This window comes from Halyomorpha halys, unplaced genomic scaffold (genome assembly GCF_000696795.3).
Source record: "Halyomorpha halys isolate HHAL.00 unplaced genomic scaffold, Hhal_1.1 Scaffold1128.1, whole genome shotgun sequence".
NCBI lineage: Eukaryota > Metazoa > Arthropoda > Insecta > Hemiptera > Pentatomidae > Halyomorpha > Halyomorpha halys.
Window position 1 is genome coordinate 273,442 of NW_027105413.1, and position 24,607 is coordinate 298,048.

A 24,607-nucleotide genomic window follows, 5' to 3' on the forward strand; every position below is an offset into this window, starting at 1 on the left:
TTTCTAAAATAGCTAAAAGTTTGAAAATAACCAAGTGATATAACCATTCTTGAGTTTATCTGTTGTTAACATGTTTTTCGTCCTATTTTTCGCTTTTACCAATTGTAAAAACATGGAAGTTCTATTTTTTGTCTTTGTCCCATTTCCTCACCTATTAGTGTCAATGACTTAAGACTAGAAGTATACATACAAAAATATATTTACCCGTTTTCTCCCAGAGAACATTATGATTCAGGTTTTTAAAATATTAATCAGGGAGTGTAAACGTGATTTGACACCACAATTCTCGTACCCTCTTGTTGTGGGCTAGATTCAATTCACTGTAAACAATTCTAATTGCTTTGGTAATGAATAATTTTATGGACTGATCTGTGAATAATGGTACTTGGCCCTGCTATTTCCATTTTAACAATGGTTTTGTTAACATGGCTTACGTATGTTTTTTGTTAAATAATAGATTTGTTCTTCTTTTTTTAACACTGGGTTTATTAAACATTGTGTGGCATTTGATACTAATACATAACTATAAGTTTCAACTGCTTAAAGACGTACTAAAATTTTTAAAAAAAAATTTTAAGCTATATTTGGATTATTAATTTAAAAGTTCCTGACGAATTAGCCCAGTGATAGTACATATCTTAAAGAGATTGAAATTATAATTGCAGGACTAACTCCAAGAATTCCACACTCAACTGCAATAGAGCTTGTATAAGATAAGGCATATTTAATGAGGTCCAAAGTGGTAGTGAAGGCTCTCGTAGAACTCTCCTAAGATACCATCTCAAGTTTCATTATAGTACAAGACCGGGAAAGAAAAAAAGACAGTTATTTCACCCCTATTCTTGATAACTTTAATGAAAACTATGTAATTACTAACTATTAATGAAAATTAATGAGTCTAAGTATAGGTAGAGGGAATAATAAAATGGTGGCTGTTTCAAAACGTTTAAAAAAATTATTTTTTTATTCGGAGCTCTTTATCTTTAAAAGTAGAAACAACACAAGAAAACCTAAGAGAACGTCATTTAAAGAAGAGTAAATTTGCTAAAATATGAGCCCTAACAGAGTTATTTACGTTAAATACTTTTCGAGATATAGCTTTTTAAAAAAGCAACATTTCATAAAAAAATCATATCTCAAACACCATTTGACGTACAGATGTTTATTAGCAATCAAATTAAAGCTAGTTTAATGAGCTATAAAGTAGTTTATGATGTTTATCTTCGTAGGAGTAATAGCTTACATGAAATTTGCTTAAATAAATCGATTTATAGTTGTTCGGACAAATTTTCATTTTCCAAATTTATATTCATATGTGAATATCATAAAAACTAATACCCCTACGAAGATGAGTGTCATAACCTACTTTATAGTAAGTTCAGTGTTGGCAGACATATGTGCGTCTTATGGATCTAGAGATATATTTTTTCAAAAACCCAACATTTTATACATTCAACTAGAAATTAACATTTTGTGAGTATATTTTGTCAAATATCATAAGAACTACTACTCCTACAAAGATAAACATAATTAACTATTTTGTAGTAAATTTAACTAGCTTTAATCAGAGCGCTGGGAGACATCTGTACGTCCAATGGTTTCTGAAATTAAGTTTTTCATAAATCAAATTTATTGTCCGAACAACGATAAATCGATTTATTTTAGCAAATATCATGAAAACTGCTATTCCTACAAAGGTGAAGCTCATAAACATATTTATAGACCATTAAACTAGCTTTAATGTGAGTGCTAATAGACCTCTATATGTCTCATAGTTCCTGAGATATAGATTTCTCAATATAAATTAGCTAACTACTGATCTTTCAGAAGATTTTTAAGAAATTTTGCTTTTTAAAAAGCTATATCTCGAAAACTATTGGACGTAACAGCACTAGAAAACTGAAGGGAATATTATTTGAAGTAGAATAAATTTGTTAAAATATTAGACCTAATAGTGATATTTACCTTCAATTATTCTTGAGATATATCTTTTTAATAAGCTGCATTTCATAGAAATGTACTGAAAGAGTAGTAGTTAGTGAATTTATTTTGAGAAATCTATGTCTCAAAAATCAGTCGACGTACAAATGTCTATTAATACTCAAATTAAAGCCAGTTTAATTTACTGTTAAGTAGTTCCTGTCCTTTATCTACGTAGGAGTAGTATTTTTCATGACATTTGCTAAAATAAATTGATTTACAGTTGTTCGGACAATAAGTCTGATTAATGAAAACATATATATATCAGGAACCATTCGACGCACAGATGTCTACCAGCATTCAAATCAAAGCTAGTTAAATTTACCATAAAAACGTTTACAACGTTTACCTTTTTAGGAGTAGCTGTTTTTATGATATTTGGCAAAATAAATTCACAAAATTTATTATTTATTGTTAATTTCTAGTTGTTCGGATAAAATTGTTGATTTTTGAAAAAAATCTCAAGAACTATGAGACGTTCATATATCTGCCGTCACTCAAAATGAAGGTAATTTAACTTACTATAAATTAGTTTATGACACGACCTTTGTAGGGGTTGTAGTATTTATGATATTCGCATATGAATATAAATTTTGCATATGGAGATTTGTCCGAACAAATATAAATCAATTTGTTTGAGTAAATATCATGAAAATTACTACTTCTACGAAGATAATCGTCGCAAACTAATAGACATCTGTACGTCGAATGGTTTGTGAGATATAAATTTCTCAAAATAAATTCACTTACTATTGATCTTTCAGTACATTTTTTTAATGAAATATTGCTTTGCTTATATATATATCGAATAAAATTGAACGTAAATAGGCCTAATATTATAGCAAATTTAATCTATGTTAAATGATATTCTCTTAGCTTTTCTAGTGTTGTGGTTAGTTTTTAAGATATAGAGCTCCGAACGAAAAATTATTTTTTTATGATGTTTTGAAACTGCCGCCATTTTTTATTTCTTGACTATACTTGGCAGACTCATCAATTTCGACTAGTAACTATACATAGTTTTCATTAATGTAATATAAAATTGGGGTAAAATAACTACCTTTTTTCTCCTTTTGGGCTCTTTATTATTAGTTTTGATTACGTCATCTCTGCTGGACCGTTGGTGGCCAAGAGAGTTGAGGCTTCGTCTAAGAAAACTCGTAACTGCAGCGGCGCCGGTTAGAATCCACTGGCCTGGGTGATCGGCTTTTATTGCGAGGTGGTCCAACGGAATAAAAACTTGAATGGGTTGGGATATCAGTTGTAAAAGCTGTATAAAGGATAGGTACAAGGATACTACCCTGAGGTACACCAACAGACTGACGAAAGTGAATAGGGATGAATAAGCGCCGTTGTAATTTACTTGAAATAATCTGTCGGAGAGATAAGAACGGATAATGAGGCAGTATGTAGGGGATAGGAATTTACGGATCTTGTATGGCAGTCCTGGGTGCCAGACTCGATCAAAAGCCTTTTCTACATCAAGAAAGACTCCCGAGCAGTACATTCCGCGTTCCAATGAAGACGAGACTACACCAACCGCACAATGGCATTGCTGGATAGTGTAGTGGGATGTTCGGAATCCAAACTGGTGATCTGGGATTATGTTTACAAATTTAAACTTATTTTTATCAGTTTTAAACTCACAAATGCAAAAAAGAAATTTTTTGATCTAATTTTTAATGAAGGCTCTGACAGGAAGAGCTACATTTTCTAGTTTTCTAATGTTTGAACATCTGCATTAAAAATAAACTTGGCTGAATTAATAAATCATAAATCTGAAAATTTTATTATATTAGATTTTTATTATATAAGGTAAATTTATTTTATTTTTAATGTTGATAGCAGATTTTCATGGTTTTTATAAAATTGAAAAATTGGAGAACGTGACTTTTGTGATCGTCATGGTTTTTCCATTCTCAGCTCATTCTTCAATGGTCTGAAATTTACTGTTAAAATACTTAGCACAAATTCCATCATCAGACACACCGATGTTTGTACTTCACAAAATTCATTTCTTACACCTATTCTCTTTAACTTTTATCTTCGTGACATCATCCAGTCCACTCATAACTCCACAGATTTGTTTGCTGACGACATAATATTTTTTTTCTCGTCACAACGACATAATAATAGTCAGAAATACACTGCAGAATCACCGTGATGTATTTTGTTTTTACTAAATATTTAAAAATAGTTAATAAATATTTTATTTTGACTAATGTTTTACTAAATGGGTGATTAGTCTCAACATTGAAAAATGTTCTTCAAAAAATGTTATTCTTAGACACCTATCAGACCCACGTGATGTGATTCTCAAAGGTAAACCATTTGAATGGAGTCCAGCCAACGAAGCAGTAAGATGAGTTAGAGTTAATCTGAATGGTCACTTTACCTGGAATTACCATATCAGTATCAACAATACAACGTAGGAAACTCAATCTCATCTCGAAGACTGACGCCCTTGCTGATGCAAGACATCCTACTATAAACTCTATATTTATCTATTTTTATTATCATTCATTATTGTTTTTTCTCTTTCTATTTTTCAAATTGCATATATGCATATATTATTTGTCTATATTTATTTATTTAATAATTTATTTTTATTATTTGTAATTGTTCAATGATTATAACATTATGAAAACTTAGGTCTTTTTCACGAAACCAAATTTCCCTCCCCAGAAACGAGTTTTGCCTGACACTGCACTGCCCTCGCTAGTGTATTGTTGCATTTAAAACAATAGTCTTGAAATAGATGATCGAAATCTTCATTGAAACATAATGTAAAATGTTGATGTAGTGTTATTTACACAAAATACTTGGGGCATGAATGGTGCGCCATATTTGATAGCGGATTCAATCAAACGAAACAATGCGGGTCCTTGAAGCATTTAATTAATTTCTTCATGAGATCCCGATAATTTGTTGAAAATGTGACTTGATCCTGTTTGATCAACTAACATTTTCACTAAACAACTGTAGACTTCTGTATGAAGTATTCCTGTTAGGAATCCAGTGTTGCGATCTATGTCTAACGATAAGATTCCTTTGGTGTCATAGGTCGTGGGCAGAGTCACATTGCACAACTAGTTGATTAAACAGAATTAATCATATAACTATAAATAAATCCTGTGTGTAAATGTTTAACTTCGATTATATCGAAAATATTTTTAAAAAACTAGGCTGGAAATAAACCCATTGCCGTTTTTCATTTTTTTTTATGCCATATTTATATTTATATTGGCATGTTCACATCAATTTGCAATTTATTTTTCAGAATGTTTTAAAATGTCCAGAATATTTTATCAAAAAACATCATAAGGAAAATAATTTTTTAAATAGCCGATCCATTTATTTAAACTTGTTCTCCAAAATATATGCCGTCGATTTCTAACACTTGAAATATTAGAGATAAAAATTGAAACCTGTGGTTTAAATTTAATTCATTCGAAATCCAAATGTTTTCTTACAATTTTAGTAAGCCACTATCAAAGATAGTGTATTAAAGACACCAAAGTAAATAAATGATTTAAATATTTCTGAGTAAGTTGAGGATGCATTTGTCATGTTGGCCTTGATCTCCATTAGTCCTGCAGACTTAATAGTGATCTCTGCTCTAACGACTAGCTCCTATTTTTTTGTTTATTTGGCCTTTCCCTTTCATTCTTCCATTCATCACGGATATCCTTACCCGTCCGTTCCCCCTCGCGCTTTGCGGATCCAGTTCTATTTTTAAGGATATGACTCAGTGGATGTACAAAAAGAATTGGAATCGGCCAAATTAAGATTTACCCTTTCAAAACAGGATGCACTTTTTTTCTGATTCAGCTCAGGTAATGTTCTCACGATCGAATTAAATTTCGATCCTTCTTCACTTTGCGGATGTTGGTGTCTATCAGGCTACAGCACACTTTATTTAATCATATTGTAGGTCACTAAGTCAATCCTGTTCATGGTGATTCATTTTATTCTGATTTATATTTTTAGTTAACGAATTAATAAATCGTCTCACTATTAACTTTGATCAGTATGAGCGTCCACTCTAAGGTTATAACAGTGTTATATAAGATTATTTGTCATGTCAGTATAAACTTAAATATTTTGTTTTTATACATTATGAGCAATCCCAATTTCCAATATATATTGGTATCAACTAATGTAAAACTTCGTGTCTGTTCTCCCTTCTTAAAACTGTCGTTGTCGATTGTGTTGGAACAGTGTGGTAGGTTTTTCCGTTACAAAATATTTATATAATTCTGTTTACAATTGATTAGTTACCTATATTATCCGACCGCAGCGAAGACAAAAGGAGGTTAATGTGTTTAGGGTTGGAGGAATTAATGTAATGGAGGGATAAGCTTCCAGGGCGAGTGATGACATAAGACGGGATCTATTCCTTTCGTGGGCGTGGCATCTGGTATGCCATATTTGATAGTTGAGAGTGCTATTGCACTCCGTATGCCATTGCTAGGTAGGGGGCTAATAAAAAGGTGAGTTACTCAAAGCGTGCTTATATTTTGTTGTTTATGATTTTTTGAATTACTAATAATTTTCAGTCACTTTATTGTTGTAAAGATTAACTATTAAAAAAAATAATTATTGGAGAAGTTTGTCGGGGGGTGCGGTCAGCAAAGAACAACATAAATAAACAAAACCATATTTATTTATTAATATAAATAAATAAACAAAACCATATTTATTTATTAATATGGTTTTGTTTATTTATGTTGTTCTTTGCTGACCGCACTCCCCGACAAACTTCTCCAATCATTAATCTACGGTCAACTATCTACCCCTGATTAAAAAAAATAATGTTTAATATTTTACTTCTTTTTCTTTTAATAAACAAATTTCTCCATTATATGTAAAAAAATATTTGTTTACATTTGTATCAAACTTTATATTTTAATGCTTTCCTTACAAAAAAAAAATTATTTAATAACTGTTCTTATAAAACATTAATTGAAAAATCAGCATTGCACAGCGCAGCCTTAACGAACAAAAGTTAAAGCTCGAAGTATTCTGTTGTTGGTTGTTAAACGTTTAGTTTATTTCCAATTTTCATGTTGTTTAATTAATAAATAATAATATAATAATGATATATATAATGAATATTATTATTATTATTTCTTTTTTAAATGGGAATATCAGTTTCAGATGAAACTAGTATTCAGTACGTAAAAAAAAACAACAGTAAATTCTAAAAAAATAGCATACATAATATCAATAAATTCATTCCTTTTTTTCAGTTTATGAATTATAAACATGTCAGTAGGTTACTCTAGAACCATTTTAACTATCTTTAAAAGTTGTTCTTAATCGGATTGTAAAGCTATGATATTGGATGGAAAACTTGCAATGAACAAATTTTTAAGTCTCCTATTCGCGACTGAAGGGAAATCAATTCCTACAAAATATATTATGCCGCATGGCTTCTTAAAATTATGCATGTAGCTATTATGGGTATTATTATACCCGCCACGACAAAGTCATATGAAATAACGACATGCAACTGTTCTAATTAATCATAATATTTTAATGAATGCAATATAACATTTTATATTATAAGTCATCAGGTTATCACCTTGTTCATGAGAGCGGTTCGTTGATTTAACAAGGGTACGTTCCGAATCTTGATTTATCCGATGAGTCACGTATCTGAAGCAATACGACCCGTTTTAGGTCATGGCTCTTCTAGAATATTTTTATGGTGTTTTAGCTATAAACTCTGATTTACACCAGTTCACATAACAAAGTCTCAATATTCTGGATTTATATTTATGTTATATCAGATTTAATTTATAAATAAATGAAATACTATTTTTTTCACATTATAATTGATTCTTTCGATTATGTTTTTTTTAGACTAAAGATTATTATCCTATCATGATTTAAAAAATGTTTCAAAATCTTCATTTGATGATATTTTTAATTTTGGAATGCGTCTAGATTGTATAGCAAACTTTTGAAACAAGAATTGTCGTTTCTATTCAGCTGCATGATATGCCTTTTCCATCATACCTTAAATTACTTTTCTTGCACCGTGTGACCGATATATTAATGATTTTTTATTTTTTATATTTAGGCGACGTTTTCCAACTTTATTGTTTGCATAGTCATGCCCTACAATGAACAAAAAACTTTTTATTAGAACAAATAATTTCTTCAACTAATTGTTATAAAACTACATGTCCATAGTATAATTTAAGATTAATAACTATTACAATTAAAACATTACATACAATCGTCTATTACAGTTTGTTTTAAATTGCTGTGATCCAACTAATTCGAGGTTTGTGCCAGAACTGAATAGCATTGAAATGGAGGTAGAGTTTGCTTTGGTTTTTCCAACACATAACCGTTCTTTCTTGAAGGTAGTCTCTCTGTTATTTGATGTCTTATATTTTGTCTATTTTATCATGTCTGTTTTGTATTTTTTATTTTATGTATAAAACTCTAAACAATAACAAAGACAAAAACGATTACGCAATTACATACAAAAACACAGACACTTTATCCAAAGACAAAATAGAGCTATAATCCTACTTTAATATGGTTTATGAAATTCCATGTGTAGAGAACTGCGGGAAATCCTATTTTGGAACTTGAGAACAGTATCTAACTGAAGGGTATATCAACACAGATGTGGTTATACCCCTATAACAAGCTACCCCAACAACCCAGACCAAACTGCTTTCATCTCACATTTCAGGCAAACAGGACATAAATTCGTACTTGATACACCAAAAATCATACATTAGAAACAACCAACTCTAAAAGAAATGATTGCTCTAGAAAAATATAGGAATCTGGCTATATACAAAAAATCTGATGTACCAAATTTGAATTCATGTTACTCTAATCTTATAAATAGATAAGACATAATTAGCAATACTAAATATAAACAGACACAATACAGAATATAAATAACAGACGGACTACCTGCTAGAAAGAATCAATGCATTGATAAAACCAAAGCAAACTCTACCTCCATTTCAATCCTCTTCAGTTCTGGCACAAACCTCGAGTTAGTTGGATCACAGCAATGTTGAACAAACTGGTATAGACAATTGTTAGTAATTTTTTAATTGCAATAGTTATTAAAATTAAATTATACTATGTAAATTTAGTTTTATAATAATTAATTGAAGAAATTATTTGTTCTAAAAAATATTTTTTGATTACAGTCCATGATTTTACAAACAATAAAGTTGCGAAACGTCGCCTAAATATAGTTGTACTATTGACTGATACTCAAGACCTTCCAAAATATTTATCTACAGCAGTCAAGACAAAAGTTATCAATATATATATACACACACACATAAATATATATGTACTTTGTATTTATTGAAATTAGTGTATATCATTAACCTTATTAAAAAAAAAAATTATGTTTCAGAAGTGGACCTTGAAAAACAAGAAGTGTTACGAATTGAATCAGTTGATCCATGCGTACTAAGAAATGGTTCTGAGCACAATACTGGCAATTTTGAATTGATGCGAAGATTGGATGATCCCTATCTTGTTGTGCGGCGGGGTCAGCCATTTATATTGAAAATCAAAACTTCCAGAGCTTATGCGGAAAATGATGATGCAATATCATTTATTTTCACATTGGCAGGTACATAAACAATTATCCAAGTCTTTCGGTTTATAATTGATTTGGTATTCAATAATTCTTTCATAATAACTACAAGAGGTTAATTGTTGGTTTCCCTTATTCACAGATGCCGATAAACCAAACTATGGACAAGGAACACTCATTGCTGTCCCTCTTCTATCAAAAGGCAAAAACAAAGACTCTTGGAAAGCAACAGTTGATAATGTGCATGAAAATTTCCTAACTGTTCAGGTAAAGTGATAAAAAAGTAGAAAGCTTGCTCTTCAATCCACGTCAGTAAAAGATACACGACAGTGCCTTTAATATTAGTGATAATATCACAATAAAAACACAGAAATTAATATCACATTTTTATTTAAAATTACTACATATAGTTCTTTTTTTTTTTTTCTTTTTTTTGATAGATTTATTTATTGATAGATATTACAATCTGCCACACTGTTGCGGGCAATAGGTAATAGTGATGAATGATCTCATACATACTAAAATAAAAAATAAAATTAAAAAAAAATAAAATAAATTAAAAAAACTTAAAAAAAAAACTCTGAAAATATATACAAACAAAAGAATAAACAAGATGAACATAATCAAACTATCTGTATAAAAAATAAATAAATAAAATAACATAATGATAAAATAATATATACAATATTTACACAATCAACTTGAGGATTCCTGAGCCCACTCTATCCCCCACGTGTGAGGGGTAGAGCAGAGCTCAAAAGAGCATCCCTCTCGCCGCATCACTGGTATGAGCCAGTGGAAGCTGAGCAAGTGTGCTAAAGCTGCACACATTCAACTTGAGTGGAGAATCTGACCATTGCCAGAACACATATAGTTCTAGTACATAAAAAAATAACACCCTCTATTGACCTTAATGTTTTGAGAAGCGATTAGTGATATTTGACGAATAACTTGTTTCTTAAAAATAACATGTACTTGAGCAACAGCGGACGGTTGTCATTGAATGAGTGTTTCATGGTCCAAAGGCAGAACATGGGAAGGAGGAAACTGAAAAATGTGATAGTCCCTGTCTTCCCCAACAGTTGCATGGGTTGGGATTTAAAGTACGAGTGTGAGAAAGATTGTCCAACAACCCACGGAATAAAAACAAGTTAACTGGTCCCAATTTTTGATTAACTTAATGAAAACTATATATAGTTACTATTCAAAATGTATGATTTTGCCAACAATAGTTGGGAAGAATAAAAAATTGCTACTGTTTCAAAACATTACAAAAAATTATTCATTTTGAGACCCATATGTGTAACACTAAAAAACTTAATAGAACATCATTCAGTAGAGTAAATTTTCTAAAATATGAGGTCTGATAAAGCTAGTTGTATTCCGTAATTCAAACAGACTGAGTAATCAGAGATACAGTTTTTCAAAAATTAACATTTATTTCTAAATAACGAAAAATCTATATTCTGACAATTGATATTGTCATATTTCCAATGATGTAGCTATTACTCCCACGAAGTACAAAAGTCTATTATCTGTCAACTGAGAAGTAGGAGTAGCAGTTCTCATGATATTCCCCAAAATAAATTCGCAAAATGTTGATTTCTCATTTTTCGGAAAAAAAACTTTTGGTTTTTGAAAAATTATGTTTCAGGAACTATTAGACATACAGATACCTATTAGTGCCCAAATTAAAACTAGTTAAATATATTGCAATGTAGTTGATAACATTTATCTTCCTAGGAGCAGCAGCTTTCATGATATACGCCAAAATTAATTCATATCAAATATTGATTTTTCATTAGTTGGGAAAATATGATACTTTTTGAAAAACTGTATCTCGAGAACTATTGAAAGTAAAGACCTCTATTAGAGCTCATGCTTTAGAACGTTTATTCCACTTTAAATGATTTTCTATGAATTTTTTTTGGTGCTGAGGGTAGTGTAGGGTGTATTAATTGCAGCATAGACCAACAGAAAGAGGTGTCGCTACAAGTCAATGCTTTTTTTCTTCTTTTTTGGAATTGATTTATTTATTTATTAACTAATATAACAATCTGCCACTGACTTGGACAATAAGTAATAAGTGATATAGTTGATCAGATTCACATAAAAATTATTTTTAAAAAATTAAATAAAATGATAAAAAAAATCTTTTATATAAATAAAAACAGAATCAAAATATATACATAGATAAGTAAAATTACATCCATACTAATATATTCAATCTTTACACGCTCTGCCTGAGGATCTCCGACCACTCCTCCTCTCTATCCCCTATGTGTAAGGGGTAGATCCAATTCTTATCCTTCACTGGTGCTGAGCCAGTGGAGGCTAAGTAAGTGAGCTAAAACCTCAAACACTATGTATATGAGTGGAGAACCTGGCCATTGCCAGAACTCCACATGTCGAATTTATTTTTCAATATGTCTTCATTATTTTTCAAATATTAAATAAGACAATTTTAACTAGTATGCAATTTTTTCTTGTTGAATTCCTTTTGAAACAACCTTCCCAGTGGATTGTAGGGATTATTGGAACTGGATAAGAATTAGACCAGCGGATTTGGATTATTAGGAAGGTTTATATTGAATTTTGACACCTTGGTAAGTATAAGTTCAAGGACATGAAGGATATGAAGGCCATGGTATAGTCTTTTTTTGCTTCCTATGATCCCCTTCATGGCCATTTCTGAAAAACTTGAATAAAGGACCCGTACACATCAATGGGATAAACAGAAGAAACAAAAATGGACTTTCAGTTTGTAAGTTTGAGACAGATGGATTAAAGAAAAAAATGCTGAAATGCAATAATTCGAAATTTGAAGAAGAGGGAGTACTAAGAAAGTGGTAGAGAGGAGCATATTCTCAGTAGTCCCTCCTCTTCAAATGTTACTGTTGCAGAGGCAGATGCAACTACTTATAGAAACTGGTGTTATTGTTATTAGTCTAAATGACCAGATGTACGATAGAAATGATCATTCAGGGTTTCTCATTTTATGAGTTGTCTCAAGTTCACTTGTTTGATTGGGGGGGGGGGGTGTGAAACAGTATCTGTCTGTCTGAAATGTTTCGATTATGTTAGAGTGGGAATACACTTAGAACACCAGTTACTACCCACTTTTCAACTATAATTGAAAGAGCAGGCACATAGAACAGAAACATGATAGGGCAATATCACTAAGCTGTAGTAAGTGTGATAATTATTTAGGTAAAAAATTAAGCATTCATAGAGTACAACTGATTTTTAAATTCATTACGTGCTGGGTACAGAACCAAAAATGTATTAAGCATTTTAGTACAGCAAACTTAGTCTTCAATGTGTTGCCCTCAGACATCAACACCCCACTTCTAATTTATTTTCTGAACACTTAATCAACAGGAAAACATTGCATACTAATTAAAATTGTCTTATTTAATATTTGAAAAATAATGAAAACTTTAAAAACCAAATGTTAAACATTTACAAGAGGTCAGTCACAGAAGTTAAAAGAGGATTTTGGGGCCCTAGGTTTGGGTCCAGTGGACTCTTGGAGTAAAGACAGCATTGCATCTATAGACTTGGAAGAACAACTTATAATAATTTCAGCTTTAGAGTAGTTATAATGGCAAGATTATGATTATGAACCTACACAAGCTTTTCATTACATAGTTACTGATCTGTCCCTTTGGGCTGTTGTGTGATGTTATGCTTAAAGCATTCCTCAATAAATGATCTATCTAACACAAAAGGAGTTTTTTTTAATCAGACATTAGTTCTTGAGATGAACAAGTTCACCAAACTCCTTAGATTTACATAATAGTGTATGTATTATCACCTATAGGACCATTTGTAGCTCAGATAATTAGGCGTAGATCTATCAGTCTGAGATCTGCAGACGGCGCCGGTTTGAATCCAGCCTGTGGCACTGACTTTTTTCATTAAGTGGCAGTCCCATAAAATGAAAAACTTGACCCCCACCATGGTTTGAATAGGTTGGTCACCAGTAGATAATAAGGTAAACACCACCTTCACTGTGGATGGCCTTATATTATTTTTAAAAAAATCACCTATAGATTAAATTTTATATTGTATTTTAAGTTTTACCTAATGTATGAGTTAAATTAATATTGAATATTTTTCTTTTATACATTCTGGATTAACTGGCAATGTCTTGGTCTTGAGTAGGATAGAGTTGTCTATTGATATTGTAAAATAGAATGTTTGGAATGAAATATTATATCTGAGTAGTTTTACTGTATAAATCAATTATTAAATTATAAAAATATTTCATTAATTTTTAGATATCCCCTTCAGTGGACTGTGTAGTGGGAAAATATAAGATGGAAATAGATTCAAAGCTTATGAAAACTGGCAAGGCAGTTAGCTTTAAGTTTAAGGATCCTGTGTACATTCTTTTTAACCCTTGGTGCAAAGGTACTACTATTACTATTTATCATAATCCTAATATTTTTAGAAACTTCTATAGAATACTTCTGTTATGGATAGAGGTGGAGTATCATTAATGATTCCACATGAAAAATATCTCTTGACAAACAAGAATTCTATGTTTTAAAATATCCTTATTTTAAAAAAAAAAAAGTTACAAAATTATTCTATGAAGATTGAATTTAAGACAGGCACTTAGTCTCCTTATTTCCTAACTATTCCTCATTTGTTTAAATATAATTATTTTTATTTAGATGACACAGTATTTATTGAAGATGAAGCAAAAAGGAAGGAATACATCTTGACAGATACAGGCCTGATTTGGAGAGGTAGCCATAATGTTCTACAACCTTCTGTCTGGAAATATGCTCAGTTTGAAAAAGATATACTTGATTGTAGCCTTTATTTAGTCAACAAGGTGGGAAAAGTGCCATATGCGAATACCAACAATCCAGTATTTATTGCAAGAGCTCTTTCAGCAGTGGTGAGTTTTAAAGTGTGTTTGATGTTTAGTGAAATTCAACTATCCCTTAGAATGCCACAAAATCCCTTATTAAGTTCTTTAAAAAGATCAAATGCTTGTTGGAAAATTAAATTCTTCCTTAATCAAATTACTGTTATTTCTCTTCAAGATGTAAGTCTAATTCTTCTAAATTAATTTTTTTCTTCTTAAGCAGACTTCTTATGAATGGTCTTACATAATCAATAACAAGGTCACATCTCTTATATATTGAATCATCAACATAAACAGTTCTTGGTTTGTTGAAAACTATTAATCCACCAACCTCATGTTCATCTAAAAATCTTTTATCAATATATATTTCACTACGTAAATTAGTAATATGTTCATATTGTTCAATTACTCTTTTTTTAATGCTTAAAATTATTACTAGATCGTGTTCTCTAATTCTAACTATAAATTTGTTCTCTAATATTCTGCACATGGATTGAAGAAGAAGAGCCCCTAATATTGCTCTGTAATGCTCATAATGCTTTTTTCTTAAAAGAGCAACCGCTATTCTTTTGAGTGCATCTTTTTTTATGTCTTTTATTAAGTCTTCTAAAGCTTGTAATTCATAAAAATGACAACCATTTTTGTATTTGTTGATTTCTACAATTATTTCTAATAATTTCTTTTTTCGTCTCTTCTTATCCTCTTTGTCAATGAGCATTTTGGGTCCAATTACGCTACTCTTTTTTTGTAGTGTGCATTCTAAGTCTGTTTCATTATATATAGCTTTCACTAAGTCATTTCCATTAGCTTCTATGGAGAGTATCATCTTTTTCAAACGTTCCTTAGCTTCTTCAACCGACAAACCCAGTCTGTTAACCGAGCAGTGATTATGCATTTGAGAAATTTAACTATAATACTTTAGTATATTATTATTGAATTTTGATCTACAAGACTAAGTTTATTGGATGGATTAATTCATAACCCTTATTGGTTAAGGTTAAAAAATCATGTGATTTTTTAAAATTATTTGTTTAATCTTAATTTGTACTATTTTTATTTTATAATTTGCTAAATTTGCCTGAAAATAGTGAATGCTACATAATAAAAATCTCACATCAAACTAATAAATAAATTTTAGAAAATTAAAAATGGATTGGTACATGTCTATTTTCAACCATATTTGTGGTAGTAACAGTTTTTTTTAATAATAAATGTAATATGAAAAATTTAACAAAATTTAATGAGATTATATTACATATTTTAATATTTTTTAATTACGGAATAGCTCAATTCTAGTTATCGCAACCTAGAGAATTTTATTAAAATGTTTAGTTTTCATAGAATTTCTCCCCAAAGTTTTAATGCTAAAGGCTCACTAAATTGATAGGAATATGTTGAATAAGTTTATAAATCAGAATATAAAAAAATCGTAATTTAGGTACAATAATTTTATTCAGGAAAAGTAATTTTATATAGAAACATATTTTCAAATGAACAAAGTTCTTTAATTCATAATAAAGGATAATAAAAACAGAAAAAAATGTTAATGTTTAAATGAAAATGTATATAAGAGAGAAAAATGGGTGGAAATTCAGATTATTGAGAAATTTTACTAAAGTAACTGAATTTTGAATAAAATACAATTCAAGCTTAAAGTAATGTACCAGCTTAAGAAATCAGTTTTAAATCAACCATTAAAACTTTATGAAGAGGAAGATATGCTCAGCACAGAATTGCCCGGATTTAAATATCTGAAGATCTGATGCATTATTTTTAGCAATATATCTAAATCATTTAGTGTTAGTGCTTCATAAAGAAGATACTAAAAATACTTTGGTTGAGAGTAGACTTGGTTACAAAAACAAAATAATAATTACAAGGTTGATTGTTTATTGATATAGATATTAATGGTGAAATTTTCATTTTGTTATGGATCAAAAACAGGTTAACTCACAAGATGACAACGGTGTTCTGGTAGGAAATTGGTCATCAGAATTCGATGGAGGAAAAAAACCTACTGAATGGGTTGGAAGTATGAAAATCCTGCAAAAATATTTTAAAACAAAAAAACCCGTTAAATATGCTCAATGCTGGGTGTTTTCAGGTGTTCTTACTACAGGTATGGATTTTTTTACATAATTTATATTTATTTTATGAACTCAGTAAGAATTTTTTTTTCTAAACAAATGCAAAGATTTTATGTTTTTATATTTACATATCAGGGGAAAAAAAGAATACTTTAAAAACACTTTTTCCAGTCATACGGTGACCAGTTGGAGTTTACTTTAAACTCACTTTTCTTTCTAAATATTTTTTATTGATTTTTTTTTTTCAAAATATAGATATCACTTATACGTATATAAGAATTATAGTTTAAATAGAAGCTCTAGTTACTTTATCATTTTCATCTTGATACGTGTGTCTTTCATACATGTAGCAAAGCTTAGACATTTAACAAAGGATTCAAATTTTACTTAATGAAAAGTCCTTATATTAAATTATGAATGTTTTAGTTTTAAATATACCTAAAAGTTAATTTATAGACAAAAAAAATCAGAAAAAAACGAATTAAGAAAACGAACAATAAATTAGTATTTACATGAAAAGTTTCAGGTTAAAAAAAAAATTAGGAAATAGTACTTTTTTTTCTTTTTTTATGAATGTAATTTACAAAGGATAAAAAAATTATTGTATTATACCTCTAACATTTTATACCCCTAACGGACATTAGTTAAATAAACATATATACTCAACTCCTATAGAGCTGAAGTTTATAACAGAAGTCAGTACAAGACTACTTAAGGGCTTATAAATACCACCTCAAACTTAATGTTACAGCAGAATGACTAATTTGCCCAGCAATCAAAGAATCTTTAGAGAAATTATTTCTTAGAGTCTCTCACTTTTTTGAAATAATAAACTTCTTAGTTGGCAAATGATAACTTGAACAAATAATATACTATTAGTCTAGCAAAAATGTATTAATTTTAACTACTCTTATACTTCTACTTGTGAACTTTATAATTTTTTTCTTTTACTTTATTAAGTTAACAGAGCACTGGGAATCCCATCACGCCCTGTAACTACTTATTCTTCTGCACATGACACTCAGAATAGCCTTACAGTAGATTACTTTGTAGATGATGATGGGAAAGTTATGGATGAACTTCAGTCAGATTCTATCTGGTGAGTGGATCATTATCTAGTTCTTATCTAGTTATCTGAATTGAAACTTTTCTATTTTTCAACCATCTCTTTTGTTAGCAAATGTGATATTTCAATTTTTTAATATATCGAAAGTGACTTTTACATTCTTCAACTATGCTAGATGGATTTGATTATATTTAAAATTTAGATCTTTTTTTCTAAAGGTGTCCTTACTATAAACTAAATGCAGGTGGCATACAAGGTATCATAATTATGAAATCAATTTCCAGACCTTAAAACTATAGATAAATTACATATAACTATAGATTTATTATAAATATTTAGAAAAGATATATTTGGACTTGACAATTGACAATACTGCTACAGTATCATTTTACTACTGATTCTGTGGGGTTGAGAATACTGGATTTATAGTTATTTGAACGACTTTACGAAATTATCTAATTACCATTCAAAATTACTGTATGATACTCGTTTGAATATTATTAGTTGGGACTCATCTGGAGGTGCTGGATATATCTTCATGCAGTTTGTATCTTCGCCTCCAGTACCTCCAATCCTTTCAACTTAGATCAGCTGGTCTTCTGAACTGTACTCTTCGACTCTTCACATCTACTTGGACAAGCTGGGCCACTAATCCTGATCTCCGCTCTTGGACTTCTACCCTGCGAATATCCTCAGTTTTTTCCATGTTTTGAAAAACAAAGTTGATTTCCAGTTCTTTGTAGTTGAAGATGCTTTGATCTTTTATGTTTGTTGTCCCAAGTAAGTGTTCAAGGGATCCAATGTCACCTGGTTCCTGCAGGTGTCTATATAAGGTAATAAATAAACAAATAAATAAAGTATCTAGAATTTCTATGAAGAGGATGTAAGTCAAAGAGAAATAGTACCTCTTTACCTCATTCTGAAGGGGAATATGGCATAGGATCCCAAATAATGAAGAGACCAACTAGTTTTGTTAAACTAAGGGTATGCACAGTGTCACACGCTGTAGGTTTAGAATTGGCATGCATCTGGTCATTTTTCTAGATTTTATGCTTAGTTATCTTATTTTTAAAAAAACAGCAAGTTCTCTTTCTGCAATAAAGATGGTAATTTACACTCAGCATGTCTAATATAGGTAACTAAATTACTATTCTGATAATATAAATTTTAAGTGAATTATTATTATTTTTTAATTATTTTTTTTATTAATTTATTGTAATATTTTCACTACCAGATGTATTTTATAGAATAAAAATGTATGTTATGAGTGACCATGAACAACACAATTAAACTAAACATCAATATACAATAAAAATGTATGTTATGAGTAACCATGTACAACACAATTAAACTAAACAGCAATTCACATCAATATACATTAAAAATGTATGTTAGAGTAACCATGCATAACACAATTAAACTAAACAGCAATCTCTATATATAATATATAAAAGAGAGCTGTTGAATCTTTATCCTGGATAGACTTGGTTATTACTGGTCCGATTTACGATTTACGTGGGGCTTTTTGCTATATGTTCCATTTCGCCATGGGAAGGTTTAAAGATGATGAAATCATGAGATTTTTTAGTAGGAAAACATTTATGACCAGAATTAAGCGTATGGCTCGGAGTAAAGTAGTTCGGTAAATTTTTTCTTAGAAAAAAGAAAACCATATTCGTTTTCAGGGTTGTCCCAAAGTACTAAATACCGTTTTTGGAAGAAATTAAAAATCATTCATTTTTCACTTCCATTTTATCCGTGCATTTTTTTTTCCTTCGTCGACTATCTTTCACATAATCGTTAATAATTCCACTCCCTTTTATCCGATTGTCACGTTAATAGAACCGTTGGAAAGCTGAATGTCTGCTCTTATAGCCGAAATCGACGAAATGAGGGAAAAAAATTCTCACGTTTTATTTTACATCTCCGGTTCTAATTTATTTAATTAGATACGCTTTGTGCCTTTTGGTAGCTTTTGGAGCTCTAAAAAACTGCCAAGGTTGGTGTACATCAGTCCAGCTGTATTGAAGTTATTTCCATTTTTTAGATTTCTAAAACGAAATCTAAGGCGCCGGTAGGGTGAAAATTTCGGACTAAAAAATTTTATTTTCCGATTTTTCCGAAAATTCGTATATAGGGGTTTCTCGAGCTGCTGAAAACTAATATCAGCTTTGTTTCACTCCTAAAAAATCTTTTACCGCAATTTGTACAGTAACTCCGTGTGATTTTTTCAATATTTAAAAATTACGTGGCACAGGAAGAGTTTTGCTTTAAAAACTATTTCTATTGTAGTTAGTATATACATGGAAAATACAATTACCTCAAAGAACCAAAATCGGACCAGTATTAACGATGATACCGCTAAGTTTGTCGTTTTTAAATACGTAAACATGGCCACCTTATCACATATTCTCTTCTCTCTCTCTCTCTCTCTCTCTCTATATATATATATATATATATATATATAAGAGAGCTGTTGAATCTTTGTCCTCGATAGACTTTGTTATTACTGGACCGATTTACTTGCATTTTTTTTAAAATACTAATTTTCTCCTAAAAAAATCGTTTATCACACTTCCATATGTCATTCAGTGTGTTGCATTTGGTTTTCAAAATGTTCCAGTTAATGGGAAGGTTTAGAGATAATGAAATCCCCGAATTCGCGAAGACAAAATATTTTGAAGAAGATTGAGATATTAATATAATAAAATGAATTAGTGGAAAATACTTTATCACTCTTTGGTTCTGTTGTTTGGATATAGTAATAATATTGAAGCACAGTGAGAGTTTTTGTGTCAAAACTATATATGTCACTAAATCATAATGTTATTTATTATTATCTTTACTTAAACTACTCCAAAATATGGTGTAAATTGGTTGAGTAATGAGTAATAATGATGATAATAATAATGTAATAATAATAATGAGTAAGCTATTTAGTAATTAGTAATAATAATAATGAGTAAGCTATTAATATTTTTAAAAAAAAATTATGATTGCAACTTTATAGAATGTAATTATTCAATTTATGTTACCAAAACATAATAATAAAGTATTTCAAAATTTTTAATTTTAACTAAAAAATATAATAAACTTTAAGAAACTATTGATTTTATTTATTAAATATAATCCTCAAATTTACAGTGTATATTAATGATACCAACCGATATGCCATTTATTTCAACCTTTCTTTCATGAGATGCTAAAAACGAATGTCATCACCTATATTGGATCACGTTATGTTAACAAATCATTATAATAAAGTATACCGATATGTTTAATTTAACTAAATACATACATTCATTGGGGTCGCAGACAAAGCTGCCACAGAGGCACCACCGTTCTTACCCCATCTGAACTCAGTACAACCCTTAAATTACAAATATTAGAAAGATAGCAGGCTAAGTGGGATGAAAGTTCCCTGAGTAAATTAAAAGAAATCAAAAGATCATTAAAACCATGGTCGACTTTCTACCGCAACAGCCACAGGGAGGAAGTTGCTCTAACCCGCTTGAGAATAGGTCATACTCTCCTCACTCACTCTCACCTGATCAGAAAACTTCCACCTCCAATGTACCAATATTGTCAGTCCATTTTCATGATCAAACATATTTTTGAAGAATGTATTCACCATTTGCCAACAATAAACAGGATAGGACTGACACCAATTTTATCAGAAGCTCTCACAGACGAGGAACCTAAGTTTTATTAGTGTTTACATTTTTAAAAGCACATCGCCTTCTTCCTAAATTATAATTCCTCTTCGATTTTCATTTTTATTGTTTTTTTTATTTTATTTTATTTTATTTATTATTTATTATTAGATTTTTTATTATTGTGTTTGTAGCTTTGTCATAATACCATACCACAGACCAGAAGGTTTTACGCCTCTAAGTAGCAATGAACAACATACATACATTTATAATTATCAATCCTGTTTAATAAACCTATATACTTTCTCAAATATAGCAGTAGCGAATTATTGCCGGGTCAGCTAGTATACTATAAAAATGTTTGTTATGAATAATCATGTACATCATACTTGCTAATTAGTGATGCTGCATTAACTCTAAACCTTTTAGAAAACCTTTTTTAATTAGTTAATCTATTTTATTTAATTATTTTTTCCCATAAAATAAATCAATGTAGTAAAAATATTACATTAAATTAATAAAAAACAAATTAATACATAATTGAATTTGAAAATAATACATAAATAATTCACAGACCTTAATTAGGCCTCTGAATTTGTATTAGTTAGGACAGATTTTCAATATCCAGTTCAACTCTGGTTGAAACATTACTAATAAATTCTTCAAGTGAGAATTCATGAACGAAAAATGACATTTAATTTTTATGAGGCTCATATTGGAGGAAGATTGCTAATGCACACTGGTTGAACCAAACCTAAAAGAATTTTGTCTTGTAAAATATCAGAGTTTAGGAAAATGTACTGATAAAAAAAAATTATGGTTTGTCCATATACTGAGTCTAAATTACTATCTTTGTTGTAGAAATAGAACATTTTTTTTTTTAAATAAGAAGTTGGTTGGGTTAATGGAAGGTAACTGAACTATGACAACTTTTCATATAGCAACATTTGATGTTAATTTTCTAATGTCATATAAAATCAGTTGACTTCATTGAATGAAAGTCTCTTAAAAATTAGGGTACTAATTGAAAAAAAAAACATTATAAATTTATCGTGTCTATAATCTTTCCAAGCTCTTATAATATTTACTCTCAACCATCATAACAGTAAATATGTACAATCAAATAGAATTCATTTATATTCTTGCTGTGATATGCTTTTTCTCTTGTGGGTTTAATGAAGAAACAATTACGATTTATACAGGAATTATCATGTTTGGTCAGAAGTGTGGATGAAAAGAGATGACCTGGGACGCGAATACAAAGGTTGGCAAGTTATCGATTCAACACCTCAAGAACTGAGTGAAGGTGTTTTTTGCTGTGGACCTGCTTCAGTTGCTGCTGTGAAAAGAGGGGATGTCCTGCGACCATATGATGCTGCTTTTGTATATGCTGAAGTTAATGCTGATAAAGTGTATTGGAGATATGCTGGCCCTACACAACCTCTTAAACTTCTCTCCAAGGAAACTAATGGGTAAGTGATTAAACTATTAAATGCAGTATTTCAGAAAATGTTACATTTAAAGTTTCTAATTATTTCGTTCTCTCGTTCATAATTTTTTATTTACTAGTCTTCTAAGTTGACTTATCAGTTGATTAGACTATAAATTGTTAGTCCTGTTTCATTATGATAGATCTTTAGAAAGATTAAATCAAATAATGGACCACTGCTCATCACTATGTTTTCAGGAATTTTATTTTAAGCTTGCTTGCTGTCAGTTTTAAAATCAATAACTGTAATCTCTACCAGTCATTAAAAGGTACAGAGGGATTTGTTTCTTCAACAAATGAACAAAATTCATTGATAAATTTATGAACAGTTGTATTAAATAAAAAAATTACATCAATAAATTTTATATAAGTTTTATATCATTAAATACTAAATTAGATGTTTAAGGCAGATATTTAAACCCTTATGACAAATTGAGCTAATATGCTCTTGTAAAATTTCATAAAATTATAATAACTCTAAATAATATTACCTTACAGCATTTAGGTTTCTTCCTTATTAGAAATAATGTTTGGAATGCTGATGAAATAGAATATATTCAATAGAATAGAGTAAATTCACATGCATTGCACATGTGCATGTTTGTTTCAATTTGAATTTTACCCTTGATTTCTTAACCTATCTGTTTGTATTCAATTTAGTTTTGAAAAATTAAAATTGCGTTAAAAACATCATTTTTTATCTTCTCCCTTTTATTATTACCATTAATGCTATTCTCTAATTCAGTGTGGAATTTTGGCTTCCTTCAGATCTTCCACCAAATGTTCCAGTATCTTGCTGTTACCATTCTGTTCTGAATCTTCAGAATGTCAAAAAAAAAAAAAAAAATACATTATCTAAGTCAGAAATAAATATTTTTATAAAAGTAAAATAAAATGTTAGTTTAGAAAATAATTGATGCCTCTGAATTAATTTAAGATTTTTTGTTTTCACTGTCTTCAAAGGAAACCCATAATACAAAATATTCATGAATATCTAGATTAAACTTAGATTAAACTTCCTTTACAAGAATTACAGTTGAATACACACAGGAAAAGAAAAGTATATTTGAAAATTACAGGCAGTATAACATATGTTCAAACATTAATAAAATATATCAAATGAAACTATATAATATATCTCTATTATATAAAAAAGTTTTTAGTGATCACCATGTATTATTTTATTTTACATTTAAAGTGGAATAATAAAAATCAATTATTCAATTAATTGAGTCATAGAATTTGAGTAGTACAATTAAATGAGCAGTTATATAATTTGTAAAATGGGCGTTACTCCGTCATTAGGCGGGCAGATACCTCCCTGATACCTCCCTCCTAGTTGGTATAAAAAAACTTTCTGTTGAAATAAAGACTTGTTAGTTAGTATTTTTACCTATGAGGAGAAAAACATAAAGCAACAAATAAATATAAGTTAATTAGTTAATTTAAGATGTATACAGGATTATTTACTCTAATAAAGACCTCCTTTTACTGTGCACATCAGAGCAGTAGAATAATTAGAACTTGATAGTAGCAACAGAAATACACTGTGATAATGGATACATACACCAATCTCAACAGAAGGGGGAACATTTTGAAAACAGTGTAAAATTGCTATGAGATTTAAAAGGTTCTGGCTTTGTTTTAAGTAACATCTACTTTGATGAAATCTTCTCAAATGATGAAATATTCTTCAGCTGTGCCTCGCCATCTTTCAATTGGACTTTAATAATGATTGTATAAGCTCTTGAGAAAGTCGTTATAGACAGAGGCGATTTTTAGAGGAATAAGTGCAAAATGGCTGCACGGAGTACCAAGCAGTAAAGAGAGAAATATTTTATAATCTATGCTTGTCCAGA

General features: G+C 29.8%; 1 protein-coding gene across 1 annotated transcript in view; it reads left to right on the top strand.

The window, feature by feature from the left end:
- Positions 1–24,607, top strand: part of Tg (Transglutaminase) — a 67,715-nt gene that overhangs the window by 38,946 nt on the left and 4,162 nt on the right. The window contains exons 2-8 of the mRNA XM_014432899.3: positions 9,386–9,607; positions 9,714–9,838; positions 13,855–13,987; positions 14,254–14,483; positions 16,398–16,572; positions 17,501–17,639; positions 22,462–22,731. Coding sequence (XP_014288385.1) covers positions 9,386–9,607; positions 9,714–9,838; positions 13,855–13,987; positions 14,254–14,483; positions 16,398–16,572; positions 17,501–17,639; positions 22,462–22,731 — 1,294 coding nt within the window. The remainder of the gene's footprint in view (positions 1–9,385; positions 9,608–9,713; positions 9,839–13,854; positions 13,988–14,253; positions 14,484–16,397; positions 16,573–17,500; positions 17,640–22,461; positions 22,732–24,607) is intronic.